The sequence below is a fragment of the Phascolarctos cinereus genome, unplaced genomic scaffold (assembly GCF_003287225.1).
Source record: "Phascolarctos cinereus isolate Bilbo 61053 unplaced genomic scaffold, phaCin_HiC Scaffold_5;HRSCAF=322, whole genome shotgun sequence".
In the NCBI taxonomy this organism is placed as follows: domain Eukaryota; kingdom Metazoa; phylum Chordata; class Mammalia; order Diprotodontia; family Phascolarctidae; genus Phascolarctos; species Phascolarctos cinereus.
In genome coordinates, this window is record NW_027555958.1 from 107,196,720 (window position 1) to 107,222,581 (window position 25,862).

The 25,862-nt window shown below is 40.1% G+C and overlaps 1 protein-coding gene and 1 long non-coding RNA gene across 8 annotated transcripts in view; one reads left to right on the forward strand and one right to left on the reverse strand.

Moving 5' to 3' along the window:
- RAB32 (RAB32, member RAS oncogene family) overlaps positions 1-12,512 on the reverse strand; it is a 48,569-nt gene extending 36,057 nt beyond the window's left edge. The window contains exon 1 of the mRNA XM_020986559.2: positions 12,057-12,512. Within this exon, the coding sequence (XP_020842218.1) occupies positions 12,057-12,309 (253 nt within the window). The 5' untranslated portion in view covers positions 12,310-12,512. The remainder of the gene's footprint in view (positions 1-12,056) is intronic.
- Positions 12,513-12,561: 49 nt separating this feature from the next.
- Positions 12,562-25,862, forward strand: part of LOC110208521 (uncharacterized) — a 107,450-nt gene continuing 94,149 nt past the window's right edge. For 2 of the 7 annotated variants that reach the window (XR_002324518.2, XR_013486917.1), the window contains exons 1-2: positions 12,566-12,687; positions 14,914-15,053. This is a non-coding gene — a long non-coding RNA (uncharacterized LOC110208521). Of the gene's footprint in view, positions 12,688-14,913; positions 15,054-25,862 lie in introns of all 7 variants that reach the window. The other 5 variants (XR_013486920.1, XR_013486919.1, XR_002324538.2 and 2 more) reach the window with 5 other exon arrangements.

The following is a 25,862-nucleotide window of genomic DNA, read 5'->3' on the forward strand; positions in this document are numbered from 1 at the left end:
TTCAGGTCAATCCATTCTGGATTGGTCTTAATTGATTTGAGAGTCATATTTTATGGCCTTTTTCCTATACTTCCATGGCCTAAATTCCACTGTATTAAACCATTTATGTCTTTCAGGTTGAATGTGGAAGGAAAACTGGATTTGAAGAGTATGATTACTAAGGGGAGGGAAACTGAGTTACTACCTTGGTTATGTGTCCAAAGTCATAATCTTCAAAGGAATTCACTTGTTGAACACGGCGAATAAAAGCTTCTCACATTCCATAAGTAACAGTGGCACAGGCTTCTCATACTAGGGAGCCAAACACACCAGGCATATCCACAAGCCATGCTCACAAAGTATTTAGATAACCATGCATACAAGGAAGAAGCAATTAGCACTGTTGGTAAGTGATATGTGTGAAGACTTGGAAACAGGAATTTGTTAGGGAACAGGGGTTTTTTTTGTTTTTTGTTTTTTGTTTTCAGTTAAAGGGCTAGCACTATGGCCAGAGAGGGATGATGGGTCAGTCGGCAGAAGGCCTTACGGTAGATAACTAGAGACTTTACTTCGGTTGAAGAAGCACCAGTTTATAAAGTTCAAAATCGTATTCTCTTTGCATTACAGAAGAAAAGATTACTGAGTATGGATATGGGGGAGGGGGTAGCTAGGTGGCACAGTGGATAGAGCACTGGGCTTGGAATCAGGAAGACTCCTCTTCATGAGTTCAAATCTGGTCTCAGACATTTACTAGCTGTGTGACCCTGGGCAAGTCACTGAAGTGGCAAACCACTCCAGTACCTTTGCCAAGAAAATAAATGTCACAACAAGTCAAATGTGACTCTCAACAACAACAAATTATGCGGGGAGAAGGGAAGGAAAAGACTTGGGAGAAACAGAAACTGGAAAGAGGAAGGCCTAGGGTATTATAATTTTGTAGACCTAAGGACATTGTAACTTTTGCAGACTTGCAGAAAATAGAGATAGAAGTGTAGATATGAGAACATGGTGGGAGAATTGGAGTGCAGCAATTCTAGAGGACTCATGATAAAACAGGCAACCCATTGCCCAAAAGAGAGGTGACAGACTCAGGATGTAGACTGAGACATATGTTTTATGATCATAGCCAATGCAAAAATGTCTTATTTGACTATGCATCCTTATGATAAGAGCTTCTTCCTTCCTTCTTTCCTTCCTTTCTTTTCTCTTTCTTTTTCAATGTTGGGCATAACAGGGAGAAGTAAGAGAAAAGGAAGGTAGATTTTATTAAATGAAAAAATGAATTAAAATCTTCCAAAATAAAGAAAAAAAGAATTAAAGTCAGAAATCCAAAGTCTGATAGATCATTTGCTTTCAGGGCTGGAAAGGGCCTTAGAGACCATGTAGTTCAACCTCTCATTTTTACAGATTTGGAAAAGGAAGTCCAGTTAAACAGAATTAACTTGCCAAAGATTATACATTAAGAAAATTCTAGAACTGGGAAGGAGAATGCAGATTTTCTGACTCATCTCTCAGTGCTCTCACTAAAATTTATTTAGCCACCTCTAGGTGCAGTGGATAGAGCACTCTGCTTGTAGTCAGAAAATCCTGAGTTCAAATCCAGCCTCTAACACTTTCTAGCTATGTGACCCTGGGGCAAGTCACTTCACCCTGTCTCAATTTTTTCTTCTATAAAATGAGCTGGAGAAGGAAATGGAATATACCTACAGTATCTCTGCCAAGAATACTCCAAACAGGAGTCACAAAGAGTTGGACAGGACTTAAAATAAGACTGAACAAAAGGCAACTAGCTGGAAGAAAGGGAAGACAAAGGCCTGGTTGACAATAACAGGCATGTCAAGAAAAGGGAAGGACTTTACGATGGGATCTGAGTTTTAGGTGTTACACTTTACACACAGTTAAGATATTCCAGGCTAGAATGACACTCTATGGAGACCTTTTCCTGATTTCTTCAAGACAGTTATGTTTTCTCCTTAGAATTTTCAGAGCATCTGTCAATAACCTGGTAGAACTGGCTATTTGCAGCCATCTTCTCTCCTGTTAGATGGTAAGGTCTTTTAGGGCAGGAAGCACAGGTCTTATTAATATCTGGCTATCATGGAGTTTCTCCACAGGTCTCCTGTAGAACTGACATTCAATAAGAGTTTGTTGAATGAGTGAAAACAAGGTCTAGAGATGTCTAGAGATATACTACCAGAGTGATTTCTCTCGAGCACACATCTGACGGTCACTCCCCCACTCAACAAACATGACTTCGACTGCTAGAACAGAATGACAAATCTTCTGTTTGGCTACGGAAGTCTTTCACAAATTGAATCTCAATCTCATCATACAGCTCTCTCCTTCTGGTATTCTTCAGTCCAGTAAAATGGGTCTTTTCTTTTTTCATCATATGCAAAAAAAAAAGTAGTCCTTAATTCTGCCATAAATGGCCTAATGGGAATAAAAATCCAAACTTTAAAAAAAAATTTTTTAAACCTATTTTTCAAGAGCAGTGGACTATGTGTACTCTGTTAACAGTAGCTTTTAAATTGTAAACTTTAGAGTTCCACAAGGCATCTTTTGGGTTTCCCTAAAGGGATATGTGGTCATGAAAAAACGTGTTAAATAACTCTTCTAGGAAATCACCAAATTCTATTTTCATAGCTCATATTTATATATTACTTTGTTGTTGTCTATCCTTAGTTCTCAAAGAGGACCAATGACAATAAGAAGGCGATGCCATGATTTGCAAGTGAATTGGATTTAAATGAGGCAGGGCTGCACAGTCACCAGCCTCACTCTCTCCTCCAGAACCATCTGGATCCAGCAGGAAGATATAAATCAGAACGACTGGAGATGGCCCTGGATTCATAGGAGACCTGGCACTTTTTAGATAAGGTCTTTCCCAGGTCTCAGCTTGTCTGAGGCAACACCCATTCAGTGATTAAAGCTAGGTAAGAAATGAGGCAAAAAACAGCCTCTTTTACCTACTCAAAGAAAAAAAAATCAATTTGTGAGGGGAAGACCCTCACAGTTTGGCCAGAACAGAAACTGTTATTTACAGTCACTGTGAGCCATCAAAACCCAATGACCAACAGAGACATTTACTAAGGAAGAACCCACTGCCTTCATCCACACCCCCACCATCCCAACAGACAGAATCTGAATTGTTGCAGGCAGTTATCTTTACTCAGGTGGCCTGGATTTCCATATTAGAGTTTTTACAGACACTTGACCTTTCTTCTCATTTTAACCTCACAGTAATGACCCTGTCAACAGATGGCAAAAATATTATCCTTATTTTACAGATAAAGAAACTGAGGCTAGAGATTATACATCTGCCCAAATTTACACAACTATGAAGTATCAGTGTCATGATTTGAACCTAGGTTCCCTGATGCTATCCAATATATGTAAGTAGTATTCGGTAATACTATAGCAGGAGTTTCAGCATTTTATAGTCCTGAGGGAGGAAAAAGTTTCACAGCTTCATCATTTAAGTCTTAGACTACTGATACTGGGAGCAGAAAAGGAGGTTTCTCCTCTTTTTGAACGAGAATCCAATAAATTTCTTGATGGTCATTTACTTCTTTTCCAGGACAGTCACATAAAGAGGATACAACTACATATCTGGGCAGTATAATGTGGTTTCCTTTCTAAAAATTAATTATTTAATCAAAGGCCAAAACAACCATCTCAAAACTGTTTGTATCACCTTCTATTTAAAAAACAAACAAAAAAATCTTTTTTCCTGGGATCATCCCTGTACCTTGGCTTTTCATAATTCAACACAGAATTTCTATATTAGTAGCATTGTAACACTTCAACTCAGTTGTCAGCTTCAACCCACTCTCTCCCACTTTCCCCAAGTTTATTGATTGGATGTGAAGGCGTATTCTTTGCCACTTTCAGGAGGCAGCCTAAGAATCACACAATATAAAGCTTTTAAATTCTCCTCCACATCAGAAGAGTTCTGCAAACATAGCTCTAAAGATCACAACTTCCTCTAAGTGCTCCTTTGGAAGAGGGGTTGTTAACCTTTTCTGAGTCACAGACCCTTCCGGCAGTCAGAAGAAGCCTACTGGATCTTTCTAGGAACATTTTTAAATGCATAAAATGCATAATAGGTTTATAAAGGAAAATGTTCGTATTGAAACACAGTTATTGAAATATTTTTATTTAAAAAAAAAAAGATCATGGACCCCCAGTTCAATAACTCCTTTAAAAGAATGCTAACATTTAAAAGAATGTTAAAATTTAAATCCAAAACTGTTTGAAGATGTAAAGTATTCTCATGCCTGTATGAGTAACCAGCTTGCTCATGAGGTCTTTTCTTAACATATAACATATAAATGTGAGCTACAAAGGTAGAATCTGGTTCTTATTAGGAACAACACTTTGCCCCAGCCTATGGATTAGTCCCTAAGGTAACATCTTAAGATGGTCTCTAACAACAACCGACTAGCAAATCATTATCTCAGTTACCTTTAGGTAGGCAAGTAATTCTTCGCCCTGATTGGCTTATAATCTCTCAATGATACTATGCTAGATAAACAGCCAGGAGGTGATAAATGTTTGTTAATGGGAAGACAAATATAAAACCAGTTAGATGGATGGAAAGTAAAGTAGAATCAACAGCTGTATGTAAGTCAAAGCTTGCAAAGCCTATGAATGCTGCCACCAAGCCATACATTGGTCAATTTAACATGGGCATCAAAACTCTTATTCTTGCCCTTTGTAGGGCTGCAAGTCAGAAGATGTGGGTTCTAGATCTACCTCTACCACTGACTTAGCTGTATGACTATGTGCAATTCCTTCATTTCTTTGTGCTCAGTTTTCACATCTGTAAAATTTGGGAATTGGAACTCTAAGGTCCTTTCCATCTCTAACATATTCTGATAATGTGTCAGTAGCTGACATCAGGGGACATGGAAGGGTTAGGGAAAAATAAAATAATTCATCCACATGACTCTTTCTTCACTTCTTGTGAGTTAAACTGCGGGTGCAGGTATTATCATTTCTGTTTTATAGATGAGCAGACTGGAACCCAGAGAGGTTAAGTGACTTGCCCAAGCACACACACATCTAATAAATGGCAGAGTCAGAACTTTAAGCCAGATCATCTGACTTCCAAGTCCCTTCTTCTTTACAAATACAAAAACCAGTTTCTATGACTCAATGAAGAAATCATGTTATAATGGCCTGTGTAAAAAACATTCAAGTACTTGGCCAAAAGGTGTTGGCTCATTATATTGGAATGATTAGCTAGAGTTCAGTTAGTTGTATTACATTGTAAAGACATGAAAGGCAGTAGGCCCGACACCATAACCTTCTACTTGCTCTATGCCACAAAGGTTTCTTTCCTAGAAAATTCACAGGTATCACAACTAGCCAGAAACATACACATAAGACTATGTCCCAATCTAACCCTTGAGACAATTCAAAAAATTAAGAGGTAACGTTTTATATTTATTTCTTCAAGTCTAACAATGAAGCTGGGTAGAAAATTCATTTATGTGGCCAGCTGGTTAGAAAGGTGAATTCTGTGACTTCTGATCCCTGCCAATTTCTTCAAACTCCCTTTAAACTGCCACATGCCACAAGAGGGCTTGAAACTGATAAACTTCCTCTATGGCAGCCATATTAATACTCTCCTATTAATGCCCTTGAGTTTTGAGAGTATTTTATGGCTGCTGTCACAAGTCAGTACTTTTCAAAGATGTGCCCAATGATACACAGGCATACATCACTTGGACAATTATCTCACTTCTGCATCTTTTCTATTGCAAAAAGTAAGGAAATTTCTCCAAAAAGAGATTGTCTACTACAAACTTGGCCCTAGATGAGGAAAAAGTATATGGGGACAAGAAAAGGGATCAATATTAAATGTTATTAAAGTTATCAGACTGGGGTAGCCGAATATGCGTGTCTACACATACTTATGTGTATGTATATCCTAGCTATTCAATATTAATTTGCATCTATGTTTTCCTTATAAGAAACCTGCAAGGTAAACAACATAGACATTATCCTCATTTTACAAATGTAGAAACTGAGGATCAGAGATTAAGTAATTTGCCCATTTTCAAACACATAGTTAAGTGTGTAAATTTTTGTTCAAACTTAAGCCATTTAAAACAAGTCTATTTCTCTTCCTATTAGATCACATTGCCTTATTTAATTACTGAATATATCTAATCCATACTGAAAATTCCCTAATGTTAAGAATCAAAAACAGAGAAGACCTGGTAAAGAAACTTGGCAAGGAATAAGATGTTGTTAGTTAAATGGTGAGGAAATTGACAGAAATGCATAGCTATTTGTAAATGATACTGATGGGTGTGTTTTCAAAAAGGTTATTAGTCACTGCCAAGATAACTCAGATATACATACTTTTTATGTACCGTTAACATATTCTTACTCCATAGTTTATCTCACAAAAATTAACTCCCTCTGTTCCCCACCCCCTACTTTATTATGGGGACCACCATCCTTCCAGTCTCCCAAGTTTGTAACTTCTGTTACCTCCTCATTCTCCCTTATCTGTAACTCTGATCAGTTACTAAATCTTGCCATTTTGACCTTTTATAACATCTTTCCGATCTGACCACTTCTCTCTACTGGGGTAATGATACTTTCTTCCTGCCTGGACTACTCCAATGGAGGACCATCGCCAGTCATCCTGATCTGTATCTTGCCCCTGGACTCAGATGGCTCCAGAGGAGAAAGTGAGGCTGGTGACTTTGCACAGCCCTCCCTCACTTAAACCTAATTCACTTGCATATCATGGCATCACCTTCCTGATGTCACAGTCCTCTTCAAGAAGAAAGAACCAACAACAATAGCTACAATGGACTCCCAAATAGTGTATCTCAAGCCCTCCCTTCAAACCACTCTCCATTCTGTTATCAAAGTGATTTTCCTAATGCACAGATCTGACCAGGTCACTCTCCTATTCAACAAATGCTATTAATGCCTGGATCAACTACAAACTTTTCTGTTTTGCTGGGGAAGTTCGCCACAATTTGGTCCCTACCTCTTTCCAGTCTCATTATAGATTACTCCCATTTTCCAGTGCAAGTGGCCTCTTCTCTTTTCTTCACAGGCATCGATCACATCCATGCCATGCTGGCTGTTCCCCTTGCCTAGAATGTACTTCCCTCCTCACCCTTCTATCAAGGATCCCTCACTTCCTCCAAGACAGCCCAAGCATCTACGCAAAGCCATTCCTGATCTGTCCTCTGTCCAACTGCCAGTGCCTACCCTCTCTCCCTTGTACAAAGTTTTCTCTTTATTCTGTATATAACTAGATATGAATGTGCTCTTTCTCAGTATAGCTTCATTGGGTGTCTTTGTATAATTGGCACCTCACACATAATCAAATGTTTAATAATTACTTGTTGACTGATTGAACAGTAAGCTAAATACTATTTCTTGTAAATGAGGAAGCAGCAAGAAAAGATTAATGGGGCATTTTGGTCTATAAAGCACATCTGACTCCATCTTAATTTAGCAGGCATCCTTTATAAACTCAACCTCCCCCCCTTCAAGATAAAGTACTTCAGGCTTTAGAACCTCTCTATCCTATGGAGCAGGAAGCCCTTACCTTAATGAGGATTTGGGGAATGAAGATCTCAAACACAACTCAAGGTAAGGCAACATCCTAACACTGAAATGGGATTTAAATTTACATTAAAATCTGGGCTCTTTTGTATGCAGTGAGAAACCATTCACAGGTCTCATATCAGAATGACTCATAACTTTACTTATCCAAATTCCTTCCTGCCTTCTTTCACAGGAATTTCAGATTAATCAGCTCTGATAGTTTACAGAAAATATTAAATATTGAAGCCCTGTCACTCAGCATTAAAGCTTTCAAAGGCAAAATCGTTTCTTGCCGCTTGACTCGGTTAAAGACTCCCCCCTCCCTCTGCTTCCAAGCACACAGATTGTAGGAAGCTCTGTAACTAGTACCACAGCCCCAAACTGTAGATTACTCATTGTCTTAGTGGCAGACTCCACCTACCTACCCTTTTGCAATCCACACTCCTATTTTTGAGGGAATTAATCAGGCCCCAGCTTCAAGCACCACAGGGTCCATAAATTCAAAACATGAAGAGTCCCTAGATTTCTATAGGTACAATCTGATGTAGTGGAAAGAGCTCTGGACTTGGTTACTTGGGGACATGGATGCAAACCTTTCCTCGGATACTCAATGAGTATAACCACAGGGAAGTCACTTAACTTCTCAAGTCACTGCTCATCTGCACAATGTTTGAAAAAGTTCTCCAGCAACCTACTGGATGGGCCTTGCCTATTGATCTATATCTTGCCACTGGACCCAGATGGCTCGAGAGGAGAGAGTGAGGCTGGTAACACAGCACAGCCCTCCCTCACTTAAATCCAATTCACCTCCCTGATGTCATTGGTCTTCTTAGAGAACTAAGGACAAACAAACCTAAAGATCCTAAAGAACTACCTAATTGGGAGCCATTATTACTACTCCATTCAAGTGACCTGTGGTGAAATCATTTAATATAAAAACTGTTAGGTCCCAGTAACACTAGCTTCTCCATCACTTTGCAAACAACTGTGTGTCTCCATTTTAAAGTACAAGTATATATATACACACACACATACATATATACACACATACATACATACACACACACACAGACACTCATCACTCTCAATGTATACAAGTACCTCAAGGGGGGACGTCTCACTTGCTCCTTTGTATCTCTACCACAATGTCTGGCCCATACAAGGCCTTTAATAACTGCTTTTTCATTAATTTGTGTAAGAACAAAGCAAAGTTAAAGCAGAAACACCCCATGCTAATGGTAGCCAATATGTTACAACTATATCATCTGCTATTTCCATTTTTTCCACTTACACATCAATATAAGTTGAAAACTACTTTCCTTCCCAACAAAGTTCAGATTTATTGGTTTTTAAGAACAGTAGGGAACATTCTATTTGGAGTTTGATTAAAATTTAGCTTCCCCCTGCTTCAGGTTAATAATACTGGAGGAAAACATCTTGAAGTAAAGGAGGGATTACTGAAGGCGTCTTATGCATCTCTTTTTAAATACGAGCAATATACTCTTATATGAAACTTAACAGGGGCAGCTAGGTGGTGCAGTGGATAGAGCAGTGGCCCTGGAGTCAGGAGGACCTGGGTTCAAATCCAGTCTCAGACACTTGACACTTACTAGCTGTGTGACCCTGGGCAAGTCACTTAACCCCATTGCCTAGCCAAAAAAAAAAAGGAAACTTAATAGCAGCTAGCATTTGTACAGTACTTTTCACTTTATTTCATGTGATTCTCACAACAATCCTGGGAGGCAGGTGCTATTATTATTCGAATTTTACATCCGGGGAAACTGACGTTGAAGATACTAAATGCCTTTTGAAGGTTCAAACTCAAGTGTTCCAGAACCCAAGTCCAGCACTCTGGAACTATATGACTTTTTTTTTTTAATCTAGTTATGCATGCTAAAGTTATAGCCGACAGTGGTAACGAAAGCTTCCCAAACTGACTTCTAAAAAAGAGTCAAGGGGCAGCTAGGTGTCGCAGTGGATAAAGACCTGGTCCTGGAGTTAGGAGGATCTGAGTTCAAATCAAGTCTCAGCCATTTGACATTTATTAGCTGTGTGAACCCGGGCGAGTCACTTAAACCACACTGCCCCGAGAGAAAAAAGAGTCAATCCCCAAGTTTAAATTCCATATAGACAGAAGACCACAACTGAAAAGAGGCCTCAAAAAAAAAATAATGATCACACGCTGAAGCACCATTTAAAAGGATAGATTTTGTTAGGAAACAAGGCAGTTACCGAGTTCTGTGCAATCACAGGAAGTGTTTCAAAAGAGAAATATCTGGCTTACAAAGAAGACTTTTCAACGGATGACTTCAGAAAAGCCACTGAGAGGAAGGCTGAGCCAAGGTCTGGAAACTTCAGTTCACATTAATCACCAATTGACTCTAAGCAAAGTACAATTTATATGAACGTTTCCATAACTGAGATGAAAAAAAGAAGGAAATATTTTCTCACACAAAAGTATCTTTAGGCTTGGATTCCTAAGCCATACGGGGCAGGAGCCTGGGGTTCTAACAGTAGTTACCTGTGTAACCTTGGGGAAATTAGCTGTAAGGGCCTCAGTTTCCTTATTTCTGTAAGTAAGATGGAGGATCAGTTGACTGATAAGGACCCACACAGTTCTATCAATCTCCTGTTCCCTCCTTTTGTTGTTATTAAGTGTTAGAGCACATATCAAGTGTTCACCAAAAAAAAACAACAAACTCCTAGAAAGAATTCCTGGACCACTTCAATCCTCAAAAGCTCACCACAAACTTTAGAGCACTCTATAAATTCAAATTGTGCGACTTACAGCTAGCTTAAATTTAAGTTATTTGTTCTTGCCTCCTGCTTCTTAAAAAAAATTTTCCAATCCACCTATTCTACCAAGAGTTTCTCTCAACAAATTCAAATAAGCCAGCTCCTTGAGGGCAGGCACTGTCTTTTGCCTCCTTTTATATCCCGGTGCTTGACACTTAAGGAAAGTTTAAGGGTCTACGGTCTTACTGTGGGTATCCTGCACAGGGAAAGAGGATGTGAACGCAAAGAAAACTGAAGTAAGCTGTAGCCCACAAGGAAGTCTGCATGCATTTCCTTCTCTCCAGCTAGGGTTCCTGCCTCGCACATTGTAAAATCCCATTAAATACTCAACTGTCATCACCTCCTTTTTTCTAAGTTAGTGAAGGACTGCCATTTAAAAAAGGGCCAGATGACTAAGTCAGGGAAGAATTGCCATTTAAAAGAGCCAGATGACTACCAATTTGCTGCTGGTCCTGCACTGGTCAATTTCCAGCCAGCAGATATCTTAAAGTATTCTATTTAACCGTTTCCCTCTCCTATCCCATACCTGGCAGCAAGATGGGTATACTTAGCAGGGCGAGTTGAGGATTCCTATCTAAAAAAAGAGAAGTTTCAGTATGATAATGAAAAAGTTTATGCTTCCCTACCAATCTTAATGTTACTGTTGTCTGTGGTTTTGTTTTTTGTTGTTTTTTCCCCAATTAACCTTCCAAACAGAAGGAAGACTCCTAGAAGACAGTAACTTAGCCCTGAGTTTTATTTATTTGTTGGAAAGGGAGAAGGAGGATTGCATTTATGATTTCCTTGGCACAGCAAATGCTGGAGGAGAAAACTCTGTCAAAGCAGTTCACCACCAGTTCTGCAACTTTTGTCTTAAAGAGAACTGACTTAGAGGGCAGCTAAATGTCACAGTGCATACAGCACCGGCCCTGAAGTCAGGAAGACCTGAGTTCAAATCCAGCCTCAGACAAACTCACTAGCTGTGTGACTCTGGGTAAGTCACTTAACCTCAATTGCCTCACCAAAAAGAGAGAGAGAGAACACTGACTTTGGCACTAAGGTGAAGTGACTTAAATGGTTTTAAGTGCCCTGCTCAGAATTTGAACCTAGGTCTTCCTGATGGCAGGCATTAATTAAAGTCTTTTAATTTCAAAACTTGGAAAGCTGAACATTTGCAGACAGCTCCCTTCTGGGCCCAAATGCAGAGTGGATGTCCCCAATCAAGCTGCCTTCCCCCATGAGGACAATCAATTAATCAATAAACAGCTGAAGCCCACTTGACACTTACTAGCTAGACTTACTAGACCCTGGGTAAGTCACTTAACCCCAACTGCCTAAGCTAACTAACTAAATAAATAAAAACAGCTGACGCCTTGCAGCTGCCTCCAAGCCTGAGAGGGCACTGAGGACAACCAGCCAATACTTAATAACTCAATAAACATTTATTAAGCACCTACTATGTGCAAGGCACAGTACTAAGCGCTAGGGATACAAAAAAGATGCAAAAGACAGTGCTTGCCCTCGCGAAGCTTACAATCTAAGGGAGGAGATAACAATGCAAACAAAGAAAGCTACATTCAGGATAAATGAGAAATAACTAACACAGGGGAGGCACTGCGATTAAGAGGGGTTGGGGAAGGCTTCCTGTAGGAGGTGGGATTTTAGCCGGGAGGTCCGTAGGTGGGGTGGAAGAAGGAGGACCCCCCATCCCTTACCTGCAATATCCCAGAGCTGCAGCCGGACCAGGGTCTTGCTGTCCCAGTTGAGGACCTTGAGGGCGAAGTCCACGCCGATGGTGGCCCGGTAGTGCTGAGAAAAGAGCTGGTGCACGTATCTCTTGATGATGCTCGTCTTGCCCACCCCGAGCTCGCCGATGACCAGCACTTTGAAGAGGTGCTCCTGGGTCTCGGGCACCGCGGTGCCCGCGGCCGCCCCCCGGCCGGGCTCCCCAGACGCCCCGCCAGCCATCCCCGCCGCTGCCCGGAGCCCCCAGCCCAGGGTGCCCGCCGGGAGCCTCCCGTTTCCCGATCCGGACGCGAGCGCACGCGGCTCCACCGCCGGGCGCACCGCGCACAACGAGAGCGCAGAACTTTCTTCTGAAGCTCTCAACTTTCTCGGGGAAACTTTCCACTCCCACCCCAGCTTCCTACACACCACCTGACTCGAGTCATAGGACCCGGAACCTCCCGCCTTATAAAACCCCCTCCTACGGGGCGTGGAAGGGGCTGGTTGGGGGAGGAGGCGGCCCCCTGGCCACTCCCTCCTCATCCAGGCCCGGGTCCCCCAGGACTGAGCTCCTCTGCCGCGGTTTGCTTTCCCCTCCTCCCTTCTCTCTTCCCTTTGGTGGTAAGTAAAGTAGTGAGCTCATTTGGAGCGCCCCACCCCTCGAACGCACCGCACCCCATCTCCTCTCCTGGGCTGGGCAGAAATTAGGAGTGAATTTGCAGAACAGGCCAGCCGGCTCCCACTGTAGGCAAACTCGCTCTTCCTACTGTCGTACACCTGAACAGGTCTATGCTGAGCCTGGCCTCGGGCAGACCGGGCTCGAATCCTTAGGGAGTTGCTCCATTTTGTCCCCAGGGTTCCTTAGAGCCCCCACGGGGTGCGATATGTAGAGGAGAGGGTGCCTGCCTCTCTACCCACAGAGGAATTAGGTAACACTCTGCTTCTAACCCAACGTTAAGGAACCGACGCTGGTTTGAGGGGACTGACCTCATCCCCTTTCAACTGTGGATGCAGACGTTAGATGCAGATGGTTTCAGGCCTGCGGGGGTGGGGGCCCCCAGCCTGGTGTCTAATGAGAGAAGAGTTGAGTTGTTTCTCATGTTCGCCAGCTCCTTAATTGCCCTCCTACATAGCCCAGGGAGAAGTTATTTAACTATAGGTTTGGGGACATATATCTAGGTGTTCCCTAAAGGGAGGGGTAAAAATGCACTCAGTTCGCGGTATAATTTGGGTATAAGACAGGATTTTATTCCTCTGGGCAAAAGAAATGCTAAACAGATGAGCTCATAGCAAACCTCTGCCGCACAACTTCAAAACAGAATTCAACAACAGCCTCTAACTGTTGTTATAATCCACCGGGAAGCTGATGCTTCGACCTCATCGGAAAGTAAACGTTTTCAGGACTGGTGATTAAGCATTTTCCATTTCCCCTCAGCTCTGCCAGCGTCCTTGGCAGGCCAAGTCAGGGCCTTGGTCTCCCCTTATCATGATCATTTCTTCAGGACAGAAATTCCTTGCTTCCAGTCAGCTTTTTTCAATGGACCCTGGACCTCTGGGCCTCTCTACCTCCAAGCCTAGATGTGTCCATCCTGATCAGCTGCTTTAGGGAAAGAAACACAAAGTCAGTCAACTAGCATTTATTAATCCAAAGAGGTAGCCAGAGGCCCTGGTGAAAACTCCCCTGATGGAGTCCCCTTACTGGAATTGCCATAAGATTCTGGAGTGGAGAAAGGCCAGCCTGCCTATCTGTAACCCTTACCCCTTTCTGGAAGAAATCTCTGAGTTACTTGATGCTGCCTGTAGGGCCTGAGCCCGATGCAGAACTTGTCTCTGATTTTTAAAAGCACCATTGAATTATCAGCTCCTCCAGCTGAGCATCCAACAAAGGGATGCCTTCATGGTATCAAAGCACGAAGTCCTCTACTCACTGAGCCTCCAGGTGGCTAGCAAGCAGCCAAGGAGTTTATCATCTCTGAGTGACCATGTTCCTGGAGTCTCCAGAAATTTCTAGGACAGCTCTGGGCACATGCTGGCCAAGATGGCCCCATAGGCCAACGCAGCTTCTGATAAACTGATCTTAGCAGCTGTTTTAAGAGGGAGGACAAGGAACAGAGGAGACTGAGATCACTAGTTTTAACAAAGCCTTGTTGTTCAGTTGTTGTCTTTTTTTTTTCTTCAGTTGTGTTCCACTCTTTGTGATCCCGTTTGAGGTTTTCTTGGCAAAGATACTAGATTTGTCTTTTCTTTCTCCAGCTCATTTTACAGATGAGGAAACTGAGGCAAACAGGATTAAGTGACTTGCCTGGGTCACACAGCTAGCCAGTGTCTGAGGCTGGATTTGAATTGAGGTCTTCTTGACTCCAGGCCTGGCACCCTATCCACTCCCTGCCCCTAGGACCTCATGTAAAAGCTTACATGGAAGAGAAGAGCTGTTGGAATGTAAGCAGAAAATGCCTGGAGGGATCCTAAGGAAAGGAGATGGCTGGTTTCTTTTATAAAGATGTGGAGACTGAGTCTCAGAATGGTTGCTTGGCCCTTCGTCACACATAGTAAATAGGAAAGCTGTGGTTTCCATTTAGACCTTTTACCAATACCTGTTAGCTATGGTCAGCTCTAACCCCTTGCCCTCAAGAATGTGCAGGTCTAATGCTAAAATAAATACACCATATCAAGCTGTCAGAACTAGGATTCTATGTCCTTGAAGAGAGATTTAAAAACAAAAATTTACTCAGAATGATATTTAAAAATCCTAGGACCATGTTTCACTAAAACCAACATAACTGTGTCTCCTAAACAGTAGAGTACTCTCTAACAAGGTAGCATCTAGAACAACTCCTCTTCCCTCAGGCCTTCTTCAGGTTCCTCAGGAGGACCGCCTTCTGTCCACTGAGTTCAAAGACCCGGCCATGGATGAGAACATTCAAAACCTGTAGTACATTATTTTGAATGTTTCAGTGGGAGGAAAGGGGCTAACTTTATCCTTGAAGGTAAGATTTTTTTTGTTGGTTTTTGTTTTGTTTTTAAATAGCCAAAAGTCATTCAGGGTCAAGTCTGTTGCTAGAGGCAGGTTATCAAATTTGATAATGTTATGTTGATTGGTTGAATCATAAAAGTATGAACAGGAATGATTTTCTATTATGGCAGATGAACCAGCTCATTTTAATGAATGTAGTGATCTTTTAAAATAAACATAGAAGTTCCTTAAGTAACTGCTTTGAAGAGGACAGTATTTGTTTATCTGTATGAGTTCCACTGATTTTGTTTTTCTAAAGGTAGTAATGAATGTAGTTTCTCCCGGAATGCCACTTTCTGTGGTTACCCCCTTCTCTTCAAGTTCCGCCTCCTCATAGTCCAGGCCCACGTTATTTTTTGTCTTCACTATGAGAGATACCATAGTATAATGGAAAAAGAGCTGACCTGGCCTCAAAGCCAGGAACCCCTCTCACCTCTGACATTCACTGGCTGTGTCAATCTGGACAAGTTATTTAACCTCTCAGTTTTCTAGGCAACTAACTCTGTAAGTTGTATAGAAGGTGCTACCCTGTATTGGAAGATGGTGTTACCTCACCTTATACCAGTAAAATCTCAAGTCCAGTCCCTATCTCCCTTGATTATGGTAATTTCCTCCTAACCAATGACCCTGTCTCCAATCTCTGTTACTGTCAGTCTATCTTTTATACAGCTACCAGTGACTTAACACAGTGCCTGGAGCATAGTAGGTGCTTAATAAATGCTTATTGACTTCACATCACTCTCTTACTCAAAACCTTCCCAGGTTCCTTAATGCCTATAAACCAAAAACTGACAGATGCAAACTTGGCCTAGCATTGAAAGTCTTCTTCAACTTGACTCCAGCCTGCCTTTCTAGCCCTAGTTTATATTACCTCCCATCACACATTTTACCTTCCAGCCTGATTGGCCTACTAGCTTTTTCTCTCCTGTGTGCACTCCTCTAGGCTTTCCCCAGCTTTAGAATACATTCTTTCCCTATTTCCAGATGTTGAAATCTTTCTTTACTTCAAGGCTCAACTCAGGTGCTGCCTCCTCTGTGAAGCTTCCCTGATCTTTCCAGCTGGATTCACTCCTTCCTCACATGTTCTTAGAGCACAGTGGCTAGATTTGTTCTTTGTGCCTTTCACATCCTGCCTTTTATCATTATTATTTCAGTATGTGTCATCTCCTCCCCTAAAAGAGTTTATGTTCCTCCAAGGCAGGGAAGTCGGTGTTTTTAGTTTAGTATTACCAGTCCACAGAGCAAAGCTGTGTGTCTGGTAGCCACTTAAATGTTTGTTGGACTGAAATGCACTAAAGAGATTAGTTGTCATTTTTTAAGTTGTTTTTCAGTCATGTCTGACTCTTCATGACCTCATTTGGGGTTTTCTTGGCAGAGATACTGGAGTGGTTTGCCATTTTCTTCTCCAACTCATTTTACAGATGAGCAAACAAGGCTAAGTGACTTGCCCAGAGTCACACAGCTAGTAAGTGTCTGAGGCCAGATTTGAACTCATGAAGATGAGTCTTCCTGACTCTAGGCCCTGCACTTTATCCACTGTGTCACCTAACTTCCCCCCCACTTAAGAGATGCAGAGTAGCTAATAGTCAAAACAGATATAAGTATATCTTCTACCTACTGTACTACTATACTATACTTCTATCTACTATACTACTTTCTTTTAGAAACATGAACAAAAATGATGCCCATCATTTCCAGAAATAATGCATATCACATCTTCTGACAATATAATAATAAAACCAATGAACAAGTATACATCATGTTGTACACATATAACGTATATCAAATTGCTTACCATCTCAGGGGGGAGAGGGGAAGAGAGAATTTGGAACTCAAAATTAAAAAAAAAAGTAATAAATCGCTTTAACATGCAATTTTGGGAAAAATTAAGTATTATATAAAAGTATGCATCATGGTTAAATAATACTTGGGAGAATGAAAATTGTCCCTATTTATTAGGTTTCCCTCATATGTCATGAGGCAGTGTGGTATGATGGATAGAGAGCTAGCCTCAGCATCAGAAAGAACTGGGTTGAAATCCTACTCTTTGATTCGTAAGAGCTATGGTACCCTGAGCAAGTCACTTATGTTCTTAGTAACCCAGAAAACTCTGAGATTCTCAGTTGCAGGGCAGGTATTGATCTGCATTGATAGAGTTATCTTCCCCACCAGAAGTTTTCTATAGCAATAAAATCTCAAGTTGAGTCCCTCTCCCTGTCTTTCGTATACAGTCCCAAGGTGGAGATTCTGATTGCACAATTTCTTCCTCTTCTCCCTTCCTCCTTTCCCCTATCTGATATACATTCTTTCTTTACATTCAAGTTAAAATGATCATTGGCAAGGTAGGGTGAAAGCTACATGTTCAAGTAAAAAGATATGTGTAAATTGGGTTGGTGATGGCTGAAGTAAAGCACCCTTTCTTGCCTTAACCTGTAATCAGGACCAAGGTATTCTTAGCAAAAGCCCTCCTGAATTAGAGGTAATGTAATAGATGCAAATTGCATCTTTCTGACAAACTATATATCAAAGATGTTATAATGCTTTTTAAGGAGTTCATCCTGTTATACCTTATGTCATTAAGTGTCTTAAATAGAATGTGTTTTCATAAGGAGAAAATTTGATAAGATAAATCAGATGAGTGTTCCAGTAGAAAAGTCACGTGTCCATTTCCACAGAAATTGAAAGAAGAGATTTCCCTATCAACAGGCTCATAAGGGAAGATGAGAAAAGAGGGTGTGGTCACTAGCAAATGACTAAATAATACTTTTCAGACATAAAAAAAGGGGAACTTCAACATATTTTAAATGAGTGTTTGTTTTTCAGTTCAGCTGTGTCTGGTGTAACACTGTAATTATGGGTCTCTGGACATTCCATTTCAAGCTATTTTTTCCACTGTTTTTCTCCATGACTGTTTCAGTGTTCACAGAACAGAAATGGAATAAGAATGTTTTCATTGAGATGCTTGTCTAACATAAAGTAGCCAAAATACATTGTCAAGTAATTTGATTTCATTTTACTCCATAATAATAACAATAATAATAAATGGTATTTTCATAGTGCTTTGAGGTTTGCGAAGTGCTTTATATTAGTTATTTCATTGGATCTTCCCAATAACCTTGTAGGGTAGGTGCTATTACCTCCATTTTACAGACAAGGAAACGGAAGCAGAGGGAATTTAATGATATACCCAGAGTCACCAAGCTAGGAAATTAATGTCTAAGATAGAGTTTGAACTCAGGCCTTCCTCACTCCAATGCTGCTGCTTTATCCATTCCAGTAATTAGCTGATAAAATTCTTCCGTCTTTTATAGATGTCCAAATCTATAGAGCTGAGGCTAAGTATACATTAGGGAAAGATAAATGGCTGGGAGAGAGCATTGGGCTTGGAATTGGAAAGACTCATCTTCATAAGTTCAAATCTGGCCTCAGATATTTCTAACAGTGTGACCTGGGCAAGTCACTTAACCATGTGCCTCAGTTCCTTATCTGTAAAATGAGCTGGAGAAAGAAATAGCAAACCACTGTGGTATCTTTGCCAAGAAAACCTCCAAAATAGGGTTATAAAGAATCGCATATGACTGAACAACAATGTTATGTTATGGTATGTCTTATATGAGCACATCTGATTTTTAATTAACTTCTATTCCTACACAAATATATCACATGTGATATTGAGGATTTATATGCCAACCACCACAGAGAGTAAAATAAAACCAGTGCTACTTATTACCAGCATAGCATCCATCATAGGTGGTTCATTACATTGGAGCAAGTGGTCTTTTGAATGCCTGATTCAACTAATTATAGTTCATGAGTGGCAGTATGAGTTTGATGAGGTCAGTGCATATGAATTTCTGTTTTCGTCTATCCTAGCTACATGTATTTGGAGATCACTCAAGTTCTTTAGCTCTTAGTACGGTGCCTGGTACATAATAGATGCTTGATAAATGTTTATTGATTGATGGTCATTCAGTTTTACTATTTTCGAAATTGAAGCAATTAACTTGGAACTTCTTGTTTTAAAGAAATTGTTCCATTTATATCTGTAGTTAGGATTTGTTGGTTTGTTTCTGTGTGTGTTCTCTAAGTATTTAAAAATATCTAAAAAGTATCATTAATGTATTTTGCTGTTATATTAATTCATTTCTGAATATATCTCCCTTCCAGCGAACCATCTCATGTAACAAATATTTTAAAAGAATAAGAAAAAAGCAAAAAAAAAAAAAAGAATCAACTCTATCTGATGATATATGTATATATGGATGTGTATATGTGTATAATACACACATACGCACACAATACTCTATACCCATAGTCCCCTACTTCTGCAATGAAAGGGAGGACATGAATTTTCTCATCTTTTCTTTGGGGCCAAGCTTGGCCACTATTGTGTTTTGTTTATATCTATAATTGTAAAAACACAAGTTAAAACCTTTGGTAGCAATGAACTTAAACATCTTGATACAGAGAGTATTGACTGGTTGATAGCTCTTTATTGTGTGGATGGTGGTCTGACATGCTAACTACTTACATAAAGCCCCTCTGGGACTTAGCATCTTTCCCTTAACGGTTCCTACCTTCTGTTGATTTTCTCCACATTCTCCTGCCTATATCTTGTTTGAGGGGGCCATCTCCGGTCATCCTGATCGATATCTGGCCACTGCACCCAGATGGCTCTGGAGGAGAACATGAGGCTGGTGACTTTGCACGGTACCTTCCTCGCTTAAGTCCAGTTCACTCTCAAGTCATGGCATCACCTTCCTGATGTCATGGTCCTCTTGGAGAAAGGGCACACAACAACAATAAATAACATCTTGTTTGTACATGGTTGTTTGCGTGCTGCCTCTCCATCACACCCAGATCTCTTTGAGGGCAGGGACATTTGTGTTTTGTTTTTGGTTCTTGTTGGGTTTTTCGTTTTTTGTTGTTTTGTTTTGTTTTATTCCCAGTGCTTAGCATAATGCCTGCCACATAATAAGCACTTGATAAATACTTGTTGACGGACTATAAAAGCAGACTTTTTTCTTGATAAAATGAGATGTGACACTCTTCACTTTCATACTAAAGGTTTTTCTCCATTGAGAATGAATGAAAGAAAAATGTAGATAATACTTGTTTTCCTGAACTTTGGGTAGTAATTAAACCCCTTTGTAACAAGTTCTGAAAAAGTTTATCCATTAAAAAAACATCCAGTCCAAAGAAGCTATCTTAGATTTTCAACTATGATGGAACATTGAGTTTCCATCTTCATCTCTCTCTCTTTTTTTTTTTTTTTGATGAGGCAGTTAGGGTTAAGTGACTTGCCCAGGGTCACACAGCTACTAAGTGTCACGTGTCTGAGAGTGGATTTGAACTCAGGTCTTCCTGACTCCAGGGCCACTGCTCTATCCACTGTTCCACCTAGCTGCCCCCCTCTTTGTCTTTTATGCTGTATTTCCTCACTCACCTTCCTCATATCTCTTCCCTCTTAGTTCCCTCTAGAGCTAAAGTACTTATTTTATTAGCTTTACTTATAAATCAGAATACTTAAGTGATTTTTGTGATGAGTATGGAGGGGAATTGACCTCTGATTTCACTGGTATAAGAAAATCCTGATTAGGAAACTCCCTCCATTATGCAAAACAGCCCTTGCTCTGAAACTCATAAATATCAGAATTTTGTAATGAAGAAGGACACTGAGAGGTTAAGTGACTTGCCCTCAGTCACTGAGCCTGTGTCTGTATCAGAGACAGAACTACCTTTTCCTGACTCTGAGTTCAGCTCTGTATCTGTTCTACCACATTGTCTCTCCCTGTTCTTAATATTAAAAGTGGGAAAGTATTTAGACATAAACAAATTAGAGGAATATTGAAGAAATTACCTGTCAAATCTATGAATTGGGGAAGAGTTCATGACTAAGATAAAGAGAGGTTCACTGGAGGTTGACTGTCTATTTTAAAATTAAAAAATTTTTACACAAACAAAACTAATGCAGCTAAAATTAGAAGAGAAGCAAGCAACTGGAAAAAGAAATCTTTGCAGAAAGTTTCTCTGATAAGTCTTATTTCCAAGATATATGTGGAACTGATTGACATTTATAAGAATAAAAGCCATCCCCCAACTGATTAATGGTCAAAGATATGAATAGACAGTTTTTAAAGGAAGAAATCTAAGCTATCAATAGCCATATTGGAAAAAAAGATCTCAATCACTAATAATTAGAGATGCAAATTAAAAAATAAAAATTCTGAGTTACTACTTTGTACAGTCAGATTGGCAAAATTGATAAGAAGGAAAATGACAAGGCTGTGAGAAAACAGGTACATTAATGAAATGATTCTATTCTGGAAAGCAATTTAGAACTATGTCAAAAAACTATTAAACTGTGTATATGTACTGTTTGATCCATCAGTACCTTTCTGGGTCTATACCCCACAGAGATTAAAGAAAGAGGAAAAGGACTTGTATGTACAAAAATATTTATAGCAGCTTTTTTCTTAGTGGCAAAGAATTGGAAACTGAAGAGAATGGTTAAACAAGTTATGGTATATGAATGTGAAGTACTGTTGCGCTAAAAGAAATGCTGACAGGATGGTTTCAGAGAAACCTGGGAAGATTTGCATGAACTGATGCAAAAAAGATGTGAACAAAAATAGAAGAACAGTTTATATAAAATAACAACAGTATTGTAAAGAAATTTTGAAAGATGTGGGAGCTCTGATCAGCGCGATGTCCAATCCCAGTTACAAAGGACTCGTGATGAAATACTCTACCCAAGTCTAGATGGAGAAGTGATGTGACTCAGAGTGTAGATTAAGGCATTTTTTTTTGGTCATGACTAATGTGGGAGTTTGTTTTTCTTGACTATACATTTTTGTAATGGGTTTTGTTTTTCTTTGTTTCTCAATGGGTCAGGGAGAGGAAGTGGTGAGAGGGAGAGAATTCAGAGCAAAAAATAAAATTGAATTTTAAAAAAAGTAGGCAAGTTAAACATTTGGTTTTTCTTTCTCCATTCTCTCCCCTCCCCCACAAAAACCCTAATTTAATCTATTGCTTTTTATTTATGTGACCTTTGTTAACTTTTTTTCTGTAGACCAGCTGGACATATAAAAGCTTTCATCACCACACCCATTCTATAAAAAGATATTAGTGATTATAGACAAAAGGTACTATGTAAGTGTAAAATTTCCTTTAGTTCTAATATGCTCCTTAAGGTACAATTTATTTCCTTATTTATTGATTCTTTCACTCTGGCTATTTTCTTCTTTACTCTGATTGTCAAAGCATGGCCACATACCTAGTTGATCTCTAAGAGGGTGGGACTGTATATTAGCTGAAAAATCCCCATGATACCAAATCTTTGGCTGAATTTCTAAAGGTGACTGGCCCCTGGCTTTCTTCCTCCCTCCAGAAAAGTGTGGAAAATACATGTTAACCCCCAAGAAACCATAGAAAGTACTCCATATCTAGTCCTGAAGTTCAGAATTCTATACCCATCTTTCATCAGTTTTCTCTGTTTTCTGTTCAACTCAGGCTTGAACCGTCATAGTTTCCTAATCACATGACTTTTCCTGTAGAATGAACACTTACCTGTTAAAGTGGAATTTCACTTTTGTGCAGTAGGGAACGTCATCTAAAGTCCAACTCCGATGCTTCATCAGGGTGAGGAGATGATCTTTGGTTTTCAAAGATTATGTCACAAGGACACAAACTCTGACAGAGCCAGCCAAGCCAGAAAGGCTTTGAGTATAAGCCAGGTGTTAGATAATTGTCTGTGACCTGTGAGGATCAAATGAGATATTTGTAAAACTCTTAGCACAGTGCCTGAAACATGGTAAGCTCAGTATAAATGTTTGCTATTATCATTTGTTATTTTATTGAATAAAACTTTAATCAAAGCAGCAGAAATAGATTAGAACAATTTAACATCAGTACATCCAATTAGTACAATCCTCCTTAGAATCTCCTATTGGCAGACTGGACAAAATCAATGGACAATTAGTTCTCCCCAACGTGGAACTCGCCAAGACCATTGTCCAGGGCTCTTCAGTGTAAGATAGAAACTCGCGGGAGGTCGGTATCCAGCCTGTTACAGTGACTCAGGAAGCATCACATATTGAATAAAGGGCTGAGCTTAGGATCAGGAAGATCTAGATCCCAATCCTATCTCGGACACTAGTAATGGGACTCTTGTCCTGTGTTCCTCATCTGTAAAATGAAGGGTTGGACAAGACGGCTGGCTACCAAGACCCTTTCCAACTTTAAGGCTATAATCCTATGGCCCTATGAATCTGTTTGGAAGAATGGTGTAAGTGTAATAGGCAATCTGCATGTGATAATTTCTTTTCCATTCAGGCAGCCTTAATTCATGTCTAGCACTTTTCGCATGTACTCATTGGAGTGGATAGAGCACTGGGCCTGGAGTCAGGAAGGTGCAAGTTCAGATGTGGCCTCAGACCCTAGCTGTGTGACCCTGGGCAAGTCACATGTATTTTCCACACTTTTTCTGTTTGCCTCTGTTTCCTTTAAATGCGAAAAATAATAGTACCTATTTCACAACGTTGTTGGGAGTATCATTTACGATAATATTTGTATCAAAAGCACTTAGCACAGTGCCTGGCACCTAGAAGGTGCTATATAAGTACTTATTCTCTTCTCTCATCCAATTTGAATCTTGACCCTAGTAGTGAAGAGATGTCAGGCTGTCATCGTTAGAACCAGGCTACCAGAGAGGAAGAGTGCCCAGGGTGCCATTCCACAAGTAGTCTTCTTTTTTTTTTTTTAAGGCAATTGGGGTTAAGTGACTTGCCCAGGGTCACACAGCCAGTAAGTGTCAAGTGTTTTGGTCTGAGGCTGGATTTGAACTCAGGTCCTCCTGACTTCAGGGCTGGGGCTCTATCTACTGCGCTACCTAGCTGCCCCCCCAAGTCTTCTTCATATTTATTCCCACCTGTCTTTTGAATCTTCTGCCACAGGCTTCTCAGTATCACATCCAGGTTGCATCTTGTGGCCATAACTCTCCCCCATCATGGTATGTTAAGGTGTGGGACTTAACTTCTCAGACCTCAGTCTCCTCCTTTATAAAATGAGGGTGTTGTATGAGTTGATATCTGAGGTCTCTTCAAGCTCTGAATCTTGTAAGACATGAAGGGCAGCATTGATTAAAAAAAATATGCTGTATTTTTGGTATATAATAACCAAGTAGAATTAAAACTCAATCAATGCTACTGCTTTCTTGCAGGAGCTCTGCTCCTAACTTTTCAGACTTCTTTCTCCAACATGAAGGAGAAGGAAGAAGAAAAAGAAGAAGAGGAAGAAAGAGGAGGAAGAGGAGAAAAAAATAGCAGCATTCTCTAACTTCTGGTCAAATTGTCAGAGTGGGTCCCCTGAGAGCAGCTACTCGGGTTCTCAGATAACATGGTAAAAACAGTTAATATAAAACATTCTCTTACAAAACATCATTCTCTCCTTCCCACAAATACACACAGCATCCATGGTTTCTCACATGAGAAGATCACTCTTCACCTGTGGACCTTTCCTTTCATTGCTCCTTGAATGTCCATTTTAAAGAAAATGCCCAGATCAACTCTCTTCCTCCTCACCCTCTGTTTCCCTCCCAAAGCTTTTCAACTTCCTTTTATGTGTTGTTTTCTCCTATTGAACTGGGAAGTTTGAGGACAGGGTCTGTTTTTCTTCTTGTTTAGATTTGTATGCCCAGTACTTAACACAGTGCCTGGAATATAGCAAGCACTTAATAATTTTTTATATGATTTACATGCTCAGAACTATGCTCTGTGTGTGTATATGTATATACACACAGACATATATATATATATATATATATATATATATATATATTCTGCATATTGATCTGGTAAAACTTTTTGTTTTGTTTTGTTTTGGTTTTTGGTAGGCAGTAGGGTTAAGTTACTTGCCTAGGGTCATACAGCTAGTAAATATTAAGTGTCTGAGGTCACATTTGAACTCAGGTCTCCTGACTCCAAAGCCAGTGCTCTATCCACTGTACCACCTAGCTGCCCTGGTAAAACTCTTTAGGAAACAATCATATTTCCTTCAGTGCCTGTAATACCAACTAACACAGGCAGAAGGATTTCAAGTGCAGGTCTTGTAGGTTAAACCTTTGTCGCACATGTTCCTGACATCTGTGCCTGACTACTATTAGGGTCTAAATTTGAGCTTACTCCTCCCATGGATGCTGTGTGTATACTGAGGGAAGGAATGAATGAGGTTTTGTAGGAGAATGTTTTATATTAACTGTCTTTACCGTGTTGTCTGAGAATAGGAGTAGCTGCTGTCAGGGAACCCACCCTGACAATATGACCAGAAGTTAGAAAATGCTGCTATTCCTCCTCCTCCTCCAATCTCCTTCTTTCCCACCACTACATGTAAGATATTTTGGATTTTGGAGGCTAAATTTTTTTTAAATTTTATTTACTTGATTTATTATTAATATTTTTCTCAAGAACTTGGGACAATTTATTTTTGTCCTGTACAGTTTTGATTTATGATTTATTGAAATATAGCTCCGAAAAAAAGTTTTTTTTAAAGCCCCTCTGTGTTTCAAATGGAGCTGCTTGACTATCTTTAAACCCAAATCACTCTGCTTTCACTAAATGCTCAATAATAGCCCCCAAAGCCTGGGCAGCTCATTGTTTAGGTCTTGATGGCTTATAATGAGTATAAATAGCAATTATTTCCTGTTCTGGCCAGAAGCACTAAGGGTTTTCTCCTCCCAGATTGATATCTTTATGGTAGTAAATTGAACCATCTTTTGTCTCAGTTC